The sequence below is a fragment of the Balaenoptera ricei genome, chromosome 2 (assembly GCF_028023285.1).
Source record: "Balaenoptera ricei isolate mBalRic1 chromosome 2, mBalRic1.hap2, whole genome shotgun sequence".
Lineage (NCBI taxonomy): Eukaryota > Metazoa > Chordata > Mammalia > Artiodactyla > Balaenopteridae > Balaenoptera > Balaenoptera ricei.
The window spans coordinates 5,805,802-5,820,370 of record NC_082640.1 but is presented as its reverse complement, the minus strand read 5'-3'; the positions used below and the strand labels follow the sequence as shown (position 1 = coordinate 5,820,370).

At 43.3% G+C, this 14,569-nt stretch overlaps 1 protein-coding gene across 2 annotated transcripts in view; it reads right to left on the bottom strand.

Annotated features, from left to right (window-relative positions):
- Positions 1-14,569, bottom strand: part of RSU1 (Ras suppressor protein 1) — a 199,305-nt gene that overhangs the window by 172,879 nt on the left and 11,857 nt on the right. For both annotated transcript variants that reach the window (XM_059915276.1, XM_059915274.1), the window contains exon 3: positions 1,519-1,569. In XM_059915276.1, the coding sequence (XP_059771259.1) occupies positions 1,519-1,569 (51 nt within the window). The remainder of the gene's footprint in view (positions 1-1,518; positions 1,570-14,569) is intronic.

Here is a 14,569-nt window from a genome sequence, read left to right as displayed (position 1 = left end):
CCCTCCAAAACAAACTGCAAATCCCCTCTGAACTGGGATTAGGGTCTCAGTGAAGAGTAGGACCATTTGCTACAAAAACAATGAAAGTGGCAGCATATTACCTGTTATAATAATGATCACACGTGACTTGTCAGCCTCACTTTCAGTTGCTGGGGCCCCCGATACACAAACATGACAATTGTGCCCCTCTGCCCTTGCCATACAAACACGTGATTTTGCTAAAAATGAACTAATATGCCTGTCTGCTGCACACGAGGGGCCCTGCCACTCAGTTCTCAGTAATCAACAGCTCTGTGACGTTGCTTCGAGCTGTATATAATGCACACACACACATAAATTCGCAACACAAATCCCTCAACATGACATTCTACTTGGTTTCACTGGACGTGGAAAGCTCCCTAACAAATTCTGGCCACATGATTAGAAAAATCATTCAAGTCTGCAGGAAATATGGCAAGCACAAAGAAGTGACCGTCAATCAGAAATGAGACGGCAGAGTGGGTCCCTGTCATTAAAACCTTTAAAGCCACAGCTCTAAAAATAAAATGGCCCACAATTATTCACAGAAGATACGCTTTACAAAGAGGTATGAAATCTACTATACGTTAACCGTACCACTGTCAATGCCCAGGACAATTTTCCTTGGAAGCCAGACTCAAGAACTTGAAAAACACAGATGCAAGTTTATATAATTTTTACAACTTTGGGCTTTTCTTCTTCCCCCATCAAGCAGGGAAGAAAAGTATAGTAACAGTTACATTTTCCCCTTTTGAGGAGAAAGTACAAATGAAAGCAAAGAACTCTTATTCTAACTTTTTTTTTTAATTAATTTATTTATTTTTGGCTGCGTTGGGTCTTCATTGCTGCGCACGGGCTTTCTCTAGTTGCGGCGAGCGGGGGCTACTCTTTGTTGCGGTGCGCAGGCTTCTCATTGAGGTGGCTTCTCTTGCTGCGGAGCACGGGCTCTAGGCGTGCGGGCTTCAGTAGTTGTGGCATGCGGGCTTCAGTAGTTGCGGAGCACGGGCTCTAGAGCGCAGGCTCAGTAGTTGTGGCTCACGGGCTTAGTTGCTCCGCGGCATGTGGGATCTTCCCGGACCAGGGCTCGAACCCGTGTCCCCTGCATTGGCAGGCGGATTCTTAACCACTGCGCCACCAGGGAAGCCCTCCTCTTTTTGATAAGTTGTTTTTTTTTTTTTTTTTTTGAAATAATAATGAAAGTCTCAGCATTTCAGGTCACTGCAGCATTTACCATGCCCTAAGGGGACCATTTCCAGACACACAATGTCACTGTCTTTCTTCAGTTTACACACATGATAGGGAAGAATCCGCAAAAGAGAGCAAACTACAGAATACAGGACCACCATCTGCTCTGGTACCTCAGCGTCGCCCAAGTAACCTCTCGGTCTGCCTAAATTATCATTTGTCATTAGTGTCTTTAAAGGAAAACAGAAGAATCAGCAGTACTGCCACAGCCCCTAAACGTCAGAAATTGTGTAACAGAGGACAGCGTTGACTTACTCGTTAGCTTGTTGTGACTGAGGACCAGCTGGGTGATGTGGGACAGGGTGACTGTAAAAGAAAAAAAGAAATCACACAGTCAGTTAATGTACCCAAAGTACACCTACACTCCTACAAGGTGAAGGGCTAAGTTATTTTCACAGGGTGGAGTGTTACCGCTCACAAAAACAGAAGCAGGGGTTCACAGAGGGCTGTCTGTTCAATGTTAAACCAAATCAGGAGAAGCTACGCCATTCGCAGGGCGACGAGCATCGCGAGGGCCAGACACGACGCGGGCCACAGCTAGTGCCGCTCGGTGGCCTGGCCCAGTGGTCCAGCCGCAAGAGCCCACCTCACTAACGGGACCAGTCAGGAGACCCGGCCCAGAGCCCCGAGAGGGACAACTCCTCCCGCACTTCCCCACACGCTTAAACAAACCATCACATCGAGACAGGGAGACCGCATCACCCTACCGCCCGAGCCCACGGTCAACCCCGAAACGCTGCTACAGGCTCTCCAATGATCCCGGTAAGAACCTTCCACAAGTTCCTCTCAACAAGTTTTGGCTGACATTTCAAAGCACCAGCAGATTGCTCACCAATTTTGGACATTATCATGGAGGCTTAGTCTGCTGAAAAAGATTAGATCTGCTTTAAAAAGAAAAAAAGGTTTTTCCAACAACCAAGAAAGAAAATATACATATAGATCCATTAAAAGAAAAAAAAAAGAAGAAGAAGAAAAGAAAGAAAAGGAAAAAAAAAAAGCCAGACGGAAAAAAGTGACCTGCCTTCTACTTTGGGTTCTAAAACTTCACTGCGTGGTCAGCAAGCTATATGTATATTTTATTTTTGTGGGTATATACATATAAGTTATATATATATATACACACACCCCTATTTACTTATTTATATGTTAAATATTTATATATAAATTAAAATCTAAATGATTATACACAATATACTAAATATACTAATTAAATACAGTATACTTTATATTACAATTTTAAACGCAGATGTATTAGTGAAGAAACATATTTAAAAATTTTTCCAATATTCTTTCTATAAGAACGTTATTTTAATGCAACAGAGTTTTTTCCATAAAGGAATAATAAGACAAATATTTTTTCTCAAGAAGTCTCAGGGTTGGACCCCAGCATCCTTGAAAAAAATACGTATCATCACTGACCACAATTTTTGAGTGTTTTTCTATTGTTCAACCTCTCACAAAGTTAGAGAAAAGTTCACAATACAATGCAAAGACCTGCTTTTCTGCCCTGACCCATTTGAGATTAAGCTGTTGGCTTGATGTCCCATAAACTTTAGGGTATTCCTACAAAGACATTTTCCTGCAAAACCACAATATAATCACCAAAGTCAAAAACTGAGCATGATACATCATTACCATCTAATCCTCAGCCCCCATCCAAGTTTCACCAAATGTCCCAGTGCCCTTTTGACATGTCCCCATCACTCTCTGAGTACTTCCCTGCTTTCTGGCAAGAGATAGTCAAGCTCGTCTTGTACTTTTGCTGCCACAGGCTTGGAATCAATCAGCCATTTCTCCAATGAGCTGATTCTGTGGAAAATAGTACTTACAAGCCAAAATCTGGGCACCAGATGTGCTCATTGTTATTTTGGGGCTCAGTATTCTCCGTGCACAGAATTAGAGAATACACACACTCACCCACACACACACATCTGTACCGATCTGTACACACACATCTGAACTTGAATCCCAAGTTCACACCAAGAGATGGATTCCAATACAACACTGCACGGTTCATTCTCATTTTCTCCGTTTCCTATTTGTTAACTCCCTTCTCTAACAGCGAGAACTCTGGCGTCCATTATTTTTAACCTACTTATGTATACCATCGATACCCCTACATGTAACTGCATGAAGCAGGGTTATCTTACAGCTGGCTTGGGGTGGCTCTATGCTGACCTGCAGGGACACCTGGAAGTCTGACACTGATTCTGGGTCGAGATCCAGATGAGTAGGTGAGCTCGAGATGTGTCATGTCCTGTTCAAAGCTGCAAACACCTTGGAGGCTCCAGGACCAGCTTGTTCACATGTCCAGGGATGTGTAGGTCGCTGGCTTATACCTGGTTAGAGGCACCTGACCAGTCGGGCACAGAAGACAGCGCTAGACATTTCTGCCCACGCACTCCCAACACCCAGACTCATTTCGTTGAATATGTCTTGAAAGTTCTTACCTGGAGATAAAGTATGCCCTGAGCAACCAAGAAACGAGCCTGGGGGGGCTGCACCAGTGAGCCCCTGGGAACCCTGACGTTCGCCTGTGCTTTCTAACCCCTGCTAAGCTATGTCCTGTGCCCTTATTAACTCCCTGGGTGAGTGGGCTCTGTGGAACCTTCTGGGTTCTTTCAACTATGCACCCGTGTATTAATGCAGGAACCCATCTCCCCATGCTCTTTCCTCCTACCTGGACACCTATCCGGCTCACCCTCCTCACCTGCACCTCCAACCTCCTACCCCTGGTCCTGCTTGGGTTTGGACCCCCAAGACAGGCTCCCCACCCCGCTCTGGGCCACCACGCCCACGCCCCAACACCTGAATGCCTCTTTTCCTGTTGCACTTACTGGCTCCAGGATTGAAACCTTAGGGGAGGAGGAAGAGAAAGGCAAAGCACAGGGGAAGAGCATTTTTGTGATTTTAAAAGCATCACCATGATGGCTTCTTACACGACAAGTTAGATTCTAGACACTGCAGAACACCTCACACATTTGTATTTATAAGAGTTAAGACTGTTCTTGTCCACCAGATAAAGCATTCCTTTACCTCTGAGGCATAGAGTCTGATATGAAGACAAAAAAATCTCCAAGAGCTGTCCTCATACAAAACCAGATGAAATAGATTCAAAGATATACGAGTTAAGACAGTGGTCAGTATCATAGGAGAACAAACCACAAATAACAGGAGTTACACAAGAGTTTCTCTCTCACTTACACACGGGCAGTCCAGAGGTTCCTGGTACCTTGTTGCTCAACCATTCATGGATCCCACCTCATGCTCCAAAAAGGCTGCCTGAGCTTAGCCATCATGCCTGCATTCCCCTTAGGAAGATGGAAAGGGGAAAAAAGCCTTCCTCCTTTACAATTCTTCCAAGAAATTGCACATGGCACTTCCATTTACAAGCAGTTAATCAACATTTTGTAATACAGTGATGCCTAGATGCAAAAGAGGTGGGGAAACATAGCCTGGATTGCAAGTGACCACACGCCAGATACAATTAGGGGTTTTATAACCCACAAAGATGGGGCAAACCAAAACTGGCAGACAACTAGCAGCCTCTCACACTAGCAAACCACTCTATTTGAGTGTCACAGAAATCAATTCTGATTACAAAAGCAAACAACCCCTGATAATCTGATCGCCTCCTGCCTTAATTTTTCCTAAAATATCACAACTACCATAATTAAAAAGAAAAAAACTTTGCTCTTCTCCCAGCTAATATTCACAATGAAAGATTTAATTAGGAAAAGTTGGGCCTTTTCAATCTTTTCATTCTGTCTTCTCTACAAGCATTTAGCAGGGGAGAAAATAAATGTTTGAAAGTTCTTTTTTTTTTAAATAGAGAAGAGAAATGCATTTGTTGCTTCACCTGATCACACCACTAGATGTATTTTTCTTTCTCATTATTGTTACAGGGCTACATGCTAAAGTAGGTAAGAGGGAGAAAAATTAGAGCAGAAAAGAAAAAGTTAATAAAAGATCTTTGAGGAAATATTTAGGGCAACAAAGGACTCCAGGCTGGGTCTGCGGGGAGAGCAGTTAAGTTGGACAGAATTGAAATCACAGAATCAATCACAAAGCCTGTGACAGGCAAAGACCAAGGACCAACAGACATATTCATGCAACCTGCCACTCCCCTCCACTTGGCCATGGTGAGTCCATTGTGGGTTTCCTATGGAAACTGCAGTGTTAAAAAAGAAGGAGAAAAGGTCTACCAAAATAGAATGGCTTATTTAAAAGTACAATAGCCACCCTAGTCAATCATGTGGGCGAAATGGAACGAGGCTGTCCCCACTGACCTGCCCTGCTAACCCTAACCACACACTGGGAAATCAGGAATATCGTACCTTACGGTCCTGCCAGTCATGAACTGTCAGGAAGCAGCAGCACCAGAACAGTGACAACAAACTGATATTAAAATTCCTTAAGCAATATTAACCCGTGCTTTGCCGAGGCATTTTCAAAGTAGGATGCACTTCCAAAAGTCAGCTAAATAACTGAGAAACTGTGTTGGCATACTCAGTTAACTGCTGCCGTGCCTTGGATACCATTCTGTCTCTAGCCTTTAGAAACGGTATGTGGGGACTTCCCTGGTGGCGCAGTGGTTGAGAATCCGCCTGCCAATGCAGGGGACACGGGTTCAAGCCCTGGTCCGGGAAGATCCCACATGCCACGCAGCAACTAAGCCCGTGCGCCACAACTACTGAGCCTGCGCTCTGGAGCCCACGAGCCACAACTACTGAGCCCGCGTGCCACAACTACTGAAGCTCGCGCACCTAGAGCCTGTGCTCCGCAACAAGAGAAGCCACCGCAATGGGAAGCCCGCGCACCACAAAGAAGAGTAGCCCCCGCTCGCTGCAACTAGAGAAAAGCCCGTGCGCAGCAACGAAGACCCAATGCAGCCAAAAAACCAAAAAAGAAATGGTATGTAGGTGGGGGAGGGAAAAATTGGGAGACTGGGATTGACACATACACACTACTATATATAAAACAGATAACTAACACGGACCTACTGTATGGCACATGGAACTCTACTTAATACTCTGTAATGGCCTACATGGGAATAGAATCTAAAAAACAGTGGATATACGTGTACATAGAACTGATTCACTTCACTGTACACCTGAAACTAACGCAAATTGTATATCAACTATACTCAAATAAAAATTTTAAAAAAAAAACAACAAACAACAAAAACAAACAAAAAGAAATGGTGGGGCTTCCCTGGTGGCGCAGTGGTTGAGAATCTGCCTGCCAATGCAGGGGACATGGGTTCGAGCCCTGGTCTGGGAAGATCCCACATGCCGCGGAGCAACTGGGCCCGTGAGCCACAACTACCGAGCCTGCGCGTCTGGAGCCTGTGCTCCGCAACAAGAGAGGCCGCGATGGTGAGAGGCCCGCGCACCGCGATGAAGAGTGGCCCCCGCTTGCCGCAACTAGAGAAAGCCCTCGCACGAAATGAAGACCCAACACAGCCAAAAATAAATAAATAAATAAATAAATAAACCCAAAGTTAAAAAAAAAGACTCTCCGAATTATTTAAAAAAAAAAAAAAAAAGAAATGGTATGTGGGTGAACACTCTATCAGGCCAAAACGAACAGTGGGAAAGAGAACTGTGGGGAGGGAGCTGTTTGAAGGGGAAGGGGGTGGGGCGGGGTGAGGTGGCTGGCACTGTATGTGTGACTGATGACGGTTTATTCTCCAGCCAAGGACGGAAGTGGCTGGAAAATGCTAAATGCTTGGGAGTTCCCTGGTGGCGCAGTGGTGAAGAATCCACCTGCCAATGCAGGGGACACGAGTTCGAGCCCTGGTCCGGGAAGATCCCACATGCCGTGGAGCAACTAAGCCCGTGCGCCACAACTACTGAGCCCACATGCCACAACTACTGAAGCCCGCGTGCCTGAAGCCCGTGCTCCACAACAAGCGAACCCACGACAATGAGAAGCCTGTGCACCACAACGAAGAGTAGCCCCCACTCATCGTAACCAGAGAAAGCCCATGCGCAACAACGAAGACCCAACACAGCCAAAAAATAAAAATAAATAAATAAAATTTTTTTTAAAAAAAAGAAAGAAAATGCTAAATGCTCAAGAAGCAACTGGTTGTTCCAATAATTTCCATCAAGGACCCATTCAGGCACGCGTGGACTGGATATTTACCAGGCACACTCGGAGTGTCAATGGTCTCTTCCTTGGAGATTCTGTTAGAAGTAACGTCAACAGTGCATCCTCGTTAGACTGGGACAGTCCTGGATTTCGCCCACTTGCCCTCAAAAGTGTCCTGGTTTGCGTGATATGCCACACGGTCCCTCAATTTAGGTGACACAGAATATGCACCGAAATCCTAAACTGCAAGATATAAAAGGATCGTGGGCACAAGAGAAGTGTATCTGAAAGGATAACAGGAGATCAGGAGGAGACATCACAGGGACTTCCCTGGCGGTCCAGTGGTTAGGACTCCACGCTTCCACTGCAGGGGGCCAGGGTTCGATCCCTGGTCGGGGAACTAAGCCCTGTGGTGCAGTCAAAAAAAAAAAAAAGAAGGAGACATCATTTACTGTGGGATGACACGTCCAAAAATGCTTTAAGGCACTGAAACTGGACTTGGAGGATACATGGAAATTGGAGGTTATGGAAGCAATTCTAGGCTTCTCTGAGTGAAGAGATGGAAAACAGAGAAGACACAGGACCGGATGGAACAGGCGGTATTACAATGGAAAATATTCAGAAAAATCAAAGGACTAGCTAAACTCCTAGAAAAAGAATCATGGTTTCTAGATAACACGTGGAAGCAGATGTTATTTTTTAAAACAGACACAGTCTTTTTTTTTCTTTCCTTCTTCTTCAGCATCAAGTAGGCAGCGTGAGGAAAGAAAAGTAAGCAGGATGAAATACACAGCACCAGATGATGACATGGCAGACCTACTTTCCAAATAACCCACCATATCACAATGATGTGCCACACTGGAAACCGTCTCTCTGGTTTTCAGTCTGGCAATCAGAAGCAAGTTACTCCTCTGGGGGCACTTTAGAAAGGATAAAAAGTTCTAGCTTCACAGAATGACGCTTCTATCCAGAGGAAAAAACACAGCCAGGATGAGACAAGGGGAGTGAGACTTGGAAACGCACACAGTGATATGGGACTTGAAAGTTTATGCCACCTTGTCGCAGGTCAGAATTGGGCATCTTTGGGTTCCCAACGGAAGATTCTAGAACACTGGCCACCAAAACCTGGATTGTAACCGTCAGTTCATTTCACAGGCTGCGCTCCCATGGAAGCAATCGGAAAGACACCGCTACCTTCAGAAGACAAACGGTTTACTGTTTTTTTGGTCTCGCCACACAGCATGCGGGATCTTAGTTCCCCCACCAGGGATCGAACCCACGGCCCCGCATTGGAAGTGCAGCGTCTTAACCACTGGACTGCCAGGGAAGTCCCTAGTTTACCCCTTTTGGACGGCTCTTGAGCTATCAAATACTGCAGTGGGAGAACAGCCAAACCCTCTGGGATGTTCAAAGAGGGTCACCTTTGACTTGTGTTACAATTCCAGGGTGGGCAGCTTTCAAATTCGGTGCAAGTCTGCAGATTACACTGCAAACAGTACCCTCTGTGAATTCAATTCCTCCCAAAGTTGTTGACTACAAAGAAGAATTCATTTGAACTGAAAATAAAGGATGGTCCCAAAGGCTTTTCCATTTGGGCTCCCGGTAGGCTAGAAACAGCAACAGCCCTAAATAACCCGGATTCAGAGACTCGGCGGGGCTGCGGGAGAGGCCGCACGTGAGCACCACACAGCCACGCTGGCCACTCTGGGTCCCGTGTCTCCAAGATGCGTGATTAAAATACCCGCCCACGTCACACGCTGAAGTTATTGCACCCCTGCTAGAAGGATGCAGAGTCAGATCTTCTTAAGCATGCAGCTTCTGACAGTATATTTAAGTGAAGGCAGACAATAAAACGTTTGACACCAAGATGTAATACAAATATCGTATTCATCAACACACCCAGAATCATAAAAGAACATTTCTTTTGAATTTCGTTCGTAATTTAAAACTTCAGGGGGAAAAAAAAAAATCACCAGGGTATGAAAGCTTTCCTTTCCTCCCCAACCAACTACTGTGGTGAGTTGGAAACTCTTTGGTAGCAAGTTTTCTAAACTGGTTACTTGACCGAGTCCTATTTGCAGATAAATGGTCACTCAAGCATAATTAACTGCTTTTTCATTCAACAGAAAACAATTTATCATAGATGATGATTTTTAACCATGTGATACGTCTTCCTTTACGTAAATAAGAGCAGAGAATTCACACGTGCTGAGAACCCCCATGAGCTGGTCACAGACTGGGGCTTCTGTGTCTCCTGGGCCATTAAGTCAAAAGACGCTGGACCCAAGGCACCGTGTTACTGACAACGTGGAGCCCACATCCTCCCCATCCAAACACATCGCTTTACAGTATCTCCTTCAGGAAAAAGGACAAAGAAAAATTTTCCATTCTGAACATGCCTGGGAGAATTAAAGAGGAAAACAGAGGGAGCTACCTACGGTTCACGGTTGTTCACTGCTCTTGGGGAATGAGGAGAATGACATGAACGAAGGCTCAGGGAGTTACAAAGTGTTTGCAGGGCACGGTACTTAGTTATGTTGACAAAGGCAGAATACGCGTGAGACACAGGTACTGCCCTCAAGGAGCTTACTCTGTAATGAGGGGAAGCGATAGAAAACTACCACACAAGGCAGAATATCAGCACCACAAGGAGGTAAGCTGATTCGAAACTCCCGTTAAAAGGGAATTGCTGCAAAGTTTTTTCAGGGTGAGTAAGAGCTTCCAGGTCCAGAGTCAATTTTATTCTATATCTACGTACCTACCTTCTCCCCCAACCCAGTTTTTTTTTTTTTTTTTTTTTACTTGTCTGTATTGAATAATTTTTCTAGCATAAACTGTTTTAATTGTGTAACCTAAAATAGGTGTACTTTTAGAAATCAGTTACAGGAAAAAGCTTCAGCTCCTTAATTTACAGATAAGGAAACTGTGGCCAAGAGGTAAAGTGATTTTTCTAAGGTTCCCCACAAACTCCCCGCTCCCCCAGAATCATAACTGAGACTCTAACCAAGGTTTCCAGATTCCGCCTCCTAAGCTTATTCTTCCTAAACTGGAAAAACAATATTCACACGTCGGGGGAGTGTTCTTTTCAAGATGGTGGAGACGCCTATCATTAAAGAGTATAAACCTGAGTGGAAAGTCCTTTCTATCTTGAATACATATGACAGTTACATAAAGGGTCTCAAGCACAGCTAGAATACCAAGTTTCAAGCAGTGTGAGACGCAGACTGTAATTCCATTAGAATACTGAGGAAAATAAAAAATCACTGGATTTCTCTAGAGCGCAGTTCCTCATGTTTAAAATGAAAGGCTGAATTGAATTATTCGAATCTGTCAGAAACACAGAAGAGAGAAGAAAAGAAAGAACTAATATACATGTAATGCCTCCTACATCAATATGCAACACTGGGGACTTTATAACCACTCATTAGAATCAAAAATGTTAAAATATAACAACTGACACTGCAGAAACACAAAGGATCATGAGAGACTACTACAAGCAACTCTATACCAATAAAATGGACAGCCTGGAAGAAACGGACAAATTCTTAGAAAAGCACAACCTTCCAAGACTGAACCAGGGAGAAATAGAAAATGTAAACAGACCAATCACAAGCACTGAAATTGAAACTGTGATTAAAAACCTTCCAACAAACAAAAGCCCAGAACCAGATGGCTTCACAGACAAATTCTATCAAACATTTACAGAAGAGCTAACACCTATCCTTCTCAAACTCTTCCAAAATATAGCAGAGGGGGCTTCCCTGGTGGCGCAGTGGTTGAGAGTCTGCCTGCCAATACAGGGGACACGGGTTCGAGCCCTGGTCTGGGAGGATACCACATGCCACGGAGCAACTGGGCCCGTGAGCCACAATTACTGAGCCTGCGCGTCTGGAGCCTATGCTCTGCAACGAGAGGCTGCGATAGTGAGAGGCCGCGATAGTGAGAGGCCCGCGCACCACCGCGATGAAGAGTGGCCCCCGCTTGCCACAACTAGAGAAAGCCCTCGCACAGAAACGAAGACCCAACACAGCCATAAATAAATACATACATACATACATACATACATACATACATACATACATACCAAGAGTAAGACAAATGCAAAAACTGTCTATGTCCCTGACAGGCTATATCTGTCCAAGATAAATTAAAAAAAAAAAAAATATATATATATATATATAGCAGGGGAGGAACACTCCCAAACTCATTCTACGAGGCCACCAAAACCGTGATACCAAAATCAGACAAAGATGTCACAAAGAAAGAAAATTACAGGCCAATATCTATGATGAATATAGACGCAAAAATCCTCAACAAAATACTAGCAAACAGAATCCAACAGCACATTAAAAGGATCATACACCATGATCAAGTGGGGTTTATCCCAGGAATGCAAGGATTCTTCAATATATGCAAATCAATCAATGTGATACACCATATTAACAAATAGAAGGAGAAAAACCATATGATAATCTCAATAGATGCAGAAAAAGCTTTTGACAAAATTCAACACCCATTTATGATAAAAACTCTCCAGAAAGTAGGCATAGAGGGAACTTACCTCAATGTAGTAAAAACCATATATGACAAACCCACAGCCAACATTGTTCTCAATGGTGAAAACCTGAAACCATTTCCTCTAAGATCAGGAACAAGACAAGGTTGTCCACTCTCACCATTATTATTCAACATAGTTTTGGAAGTTTTACCCACAGCAATCAGAGACGAAAAAGAAATAAAAGGAATGCAAATCGGAAAGAAGAAGTGAAACTGTCACTGTTTGCAGATGACATGATACTATACATAGAGAATCCTAAAGATGCTACCAGAAAACTACTAGAGCTAATCAATGAATTTGGTAGAGTAGCAGGATACAAAATTAATGCACAGAAATCTCTTGCATTCCTATAAACTAATGATGAAAAATCTGAAAAAGAAATTAAGGAAACACTCCTATTTACCATTGCATCAAAAAGAATAAAATACCTAGGAATAAACCTACCTAAGGAGACAAAAGACCTGTATGCAGAAAACTATAAGACACTGATGAAAGAAATTAAAGATGATACAAACAGATGGGAAGATATACTATGCTCTTGGACTGGAAGAATCAACATTGTGAAAATGACTCTACTACCCAAAGCAAACTAAAGATTCAATGCAATCCCTATCAAACTACCAATGGCATTCTTCAGAACTAGAACAAAAAATTTCACAATTTGTATGGAAACACAAAAGACCCCGAATAACCAAAGCAATCTTGAGAAAGAAAAACGGAGCTGGAGGAATCAGGCTCCCTGACCTCAGACAATAATACAAAGCTGCAGTAATCAAGACAATATGGTACTGGCACAAAAACAGAAATATAGATCAATGGAACAGGATAGAAAGCCCAGAGAAAAACCCACGCACATATGGTCACCTTATCTTCGATAAAGGAGGCAAGAATATACAATGGAGAAAAGACAGCCTCTTCAATAAGTGGTGCTGGGAAAACTAGACAGCTACATGTAAAAGAATGAAATTAGAACATTCTCTAACACCATACACAAAAATAAACTCAAAATGGATTAGAGACCTAAATGTAAGGCCAGACACTACAAAACTCTTAGAGGAAAACATAGACAGAACACTATGACATAAATCACAGCAAGATCCTTTTCGACCCACCTCCTAGAGAAATGGAAATAAAAACAAAAATAAACAAACGGGACCTAATGAAACTTAAAAGCTTTTGCACAGCAAAGGAAACCATAAAAAAAGACAAAATGACAACCCTCAGAATGGGAGAAAATATTTGCAAACAAAGCAACTGACAAAGGATTAATCTCCAAAATATACAAGCAGCTCATGCAGCTCAAAATCAAAAAAACAAACGACCTGATCCAAAAATGGGCAGAAGACCTAAACAGATATTTCTCCAAAGAAGATATACAGATTGCCAACAAACACATGAAAGGATGCTCAACATCACTAATCATTAGAGAAATGCAAATCAAAACTACAATGAGGTATCACCTCACACTAGTCAGAATGGCCATCATCAAAAAATCTACAAACAATAAATGCTGGAGAGGGTGTGGAGAAAAGGGAACCCTCTTGCACTGTTGGTGGGAATGGAAATTGATACAGCCACTATGGAGAACAGTATGGAGGTTCCCTAAAAAATTAAAAATAGAACTACCATGTGACCCAGCAATCCCACTAATGGGCGTATACCCTGAGAAAACCATAATTCAAGAAGAGTCAAGTACCACAGTGTTCACTGCAGCTCTGTTTACAATAGCCAGGACATGGAAGCAACCTAAGTGTCCACTGACAGATTAATGGATAAAGAAGATGTGGCACATATGTACAATGGAATATTACTCAGCCATATAAAGAAACGAAATTGAGTTATTTGTAGTGAGGTGAATGGACCTAGAGTCTGTCCTACAGAGTGAAGTAAGTCAGAAAGAGAAAAACAAATACCGTATGCTAACATATACACATGGACTCTAAAAAAAAAATGGTTCTAATGAACCTAGGGGCAGGACAGGAATAAAGACACAGACGTAGAGAATGGACTTGAGGACACGGGGAGGGGGAAGGGTAAGCTGGGACGAAGTGAGAGAGTGGCATGGACACATATACACTACCAAATGTAAAACAGACAGCTAGTGGGAAGCAGCTGCATAGCACAGGGAGATCAGCTCGGTGCTTTGTGACCACCTAGAGGGATGGGATAGGGAGGGTGGGATAGGGAGGGTGGGAGGGAGATGCAAGAGGGAGGAGATATGGGGATATATGTATATGTATACATACAGCTGATTCACTTTGTTATACAGCAGAAACTAACACAACATTGTAAAGCAATTATACTCCAATAAAGATGTTAAAAAATGTTAAAATAAAATAGTAACCACAACAGCTAATGTTTACCAAACACTTATAATGTGGCGGCCACGGTTCTAAAAACTTTATTACCTCATGTATTCCTCACAATAACGCTAACAGACAGCACTATTATTCTCTGCCTCCCTCCTAATTTTATTTTTTTTTTTGCGTTTTTTTTTTAATTTATTTTTGGCTGCGTTGGGTCTTCGTTACTGTGCACGGGCTTTCTCTAGTTGCAACAAGCTGGGGCTACTCTTCATTGCGGTGGCTTCTCTTGTTGCGGAGCACGGGCTCTAGGCCCGCGGGCTTCAGTAGTTGTGGCACGCGGGCTGCA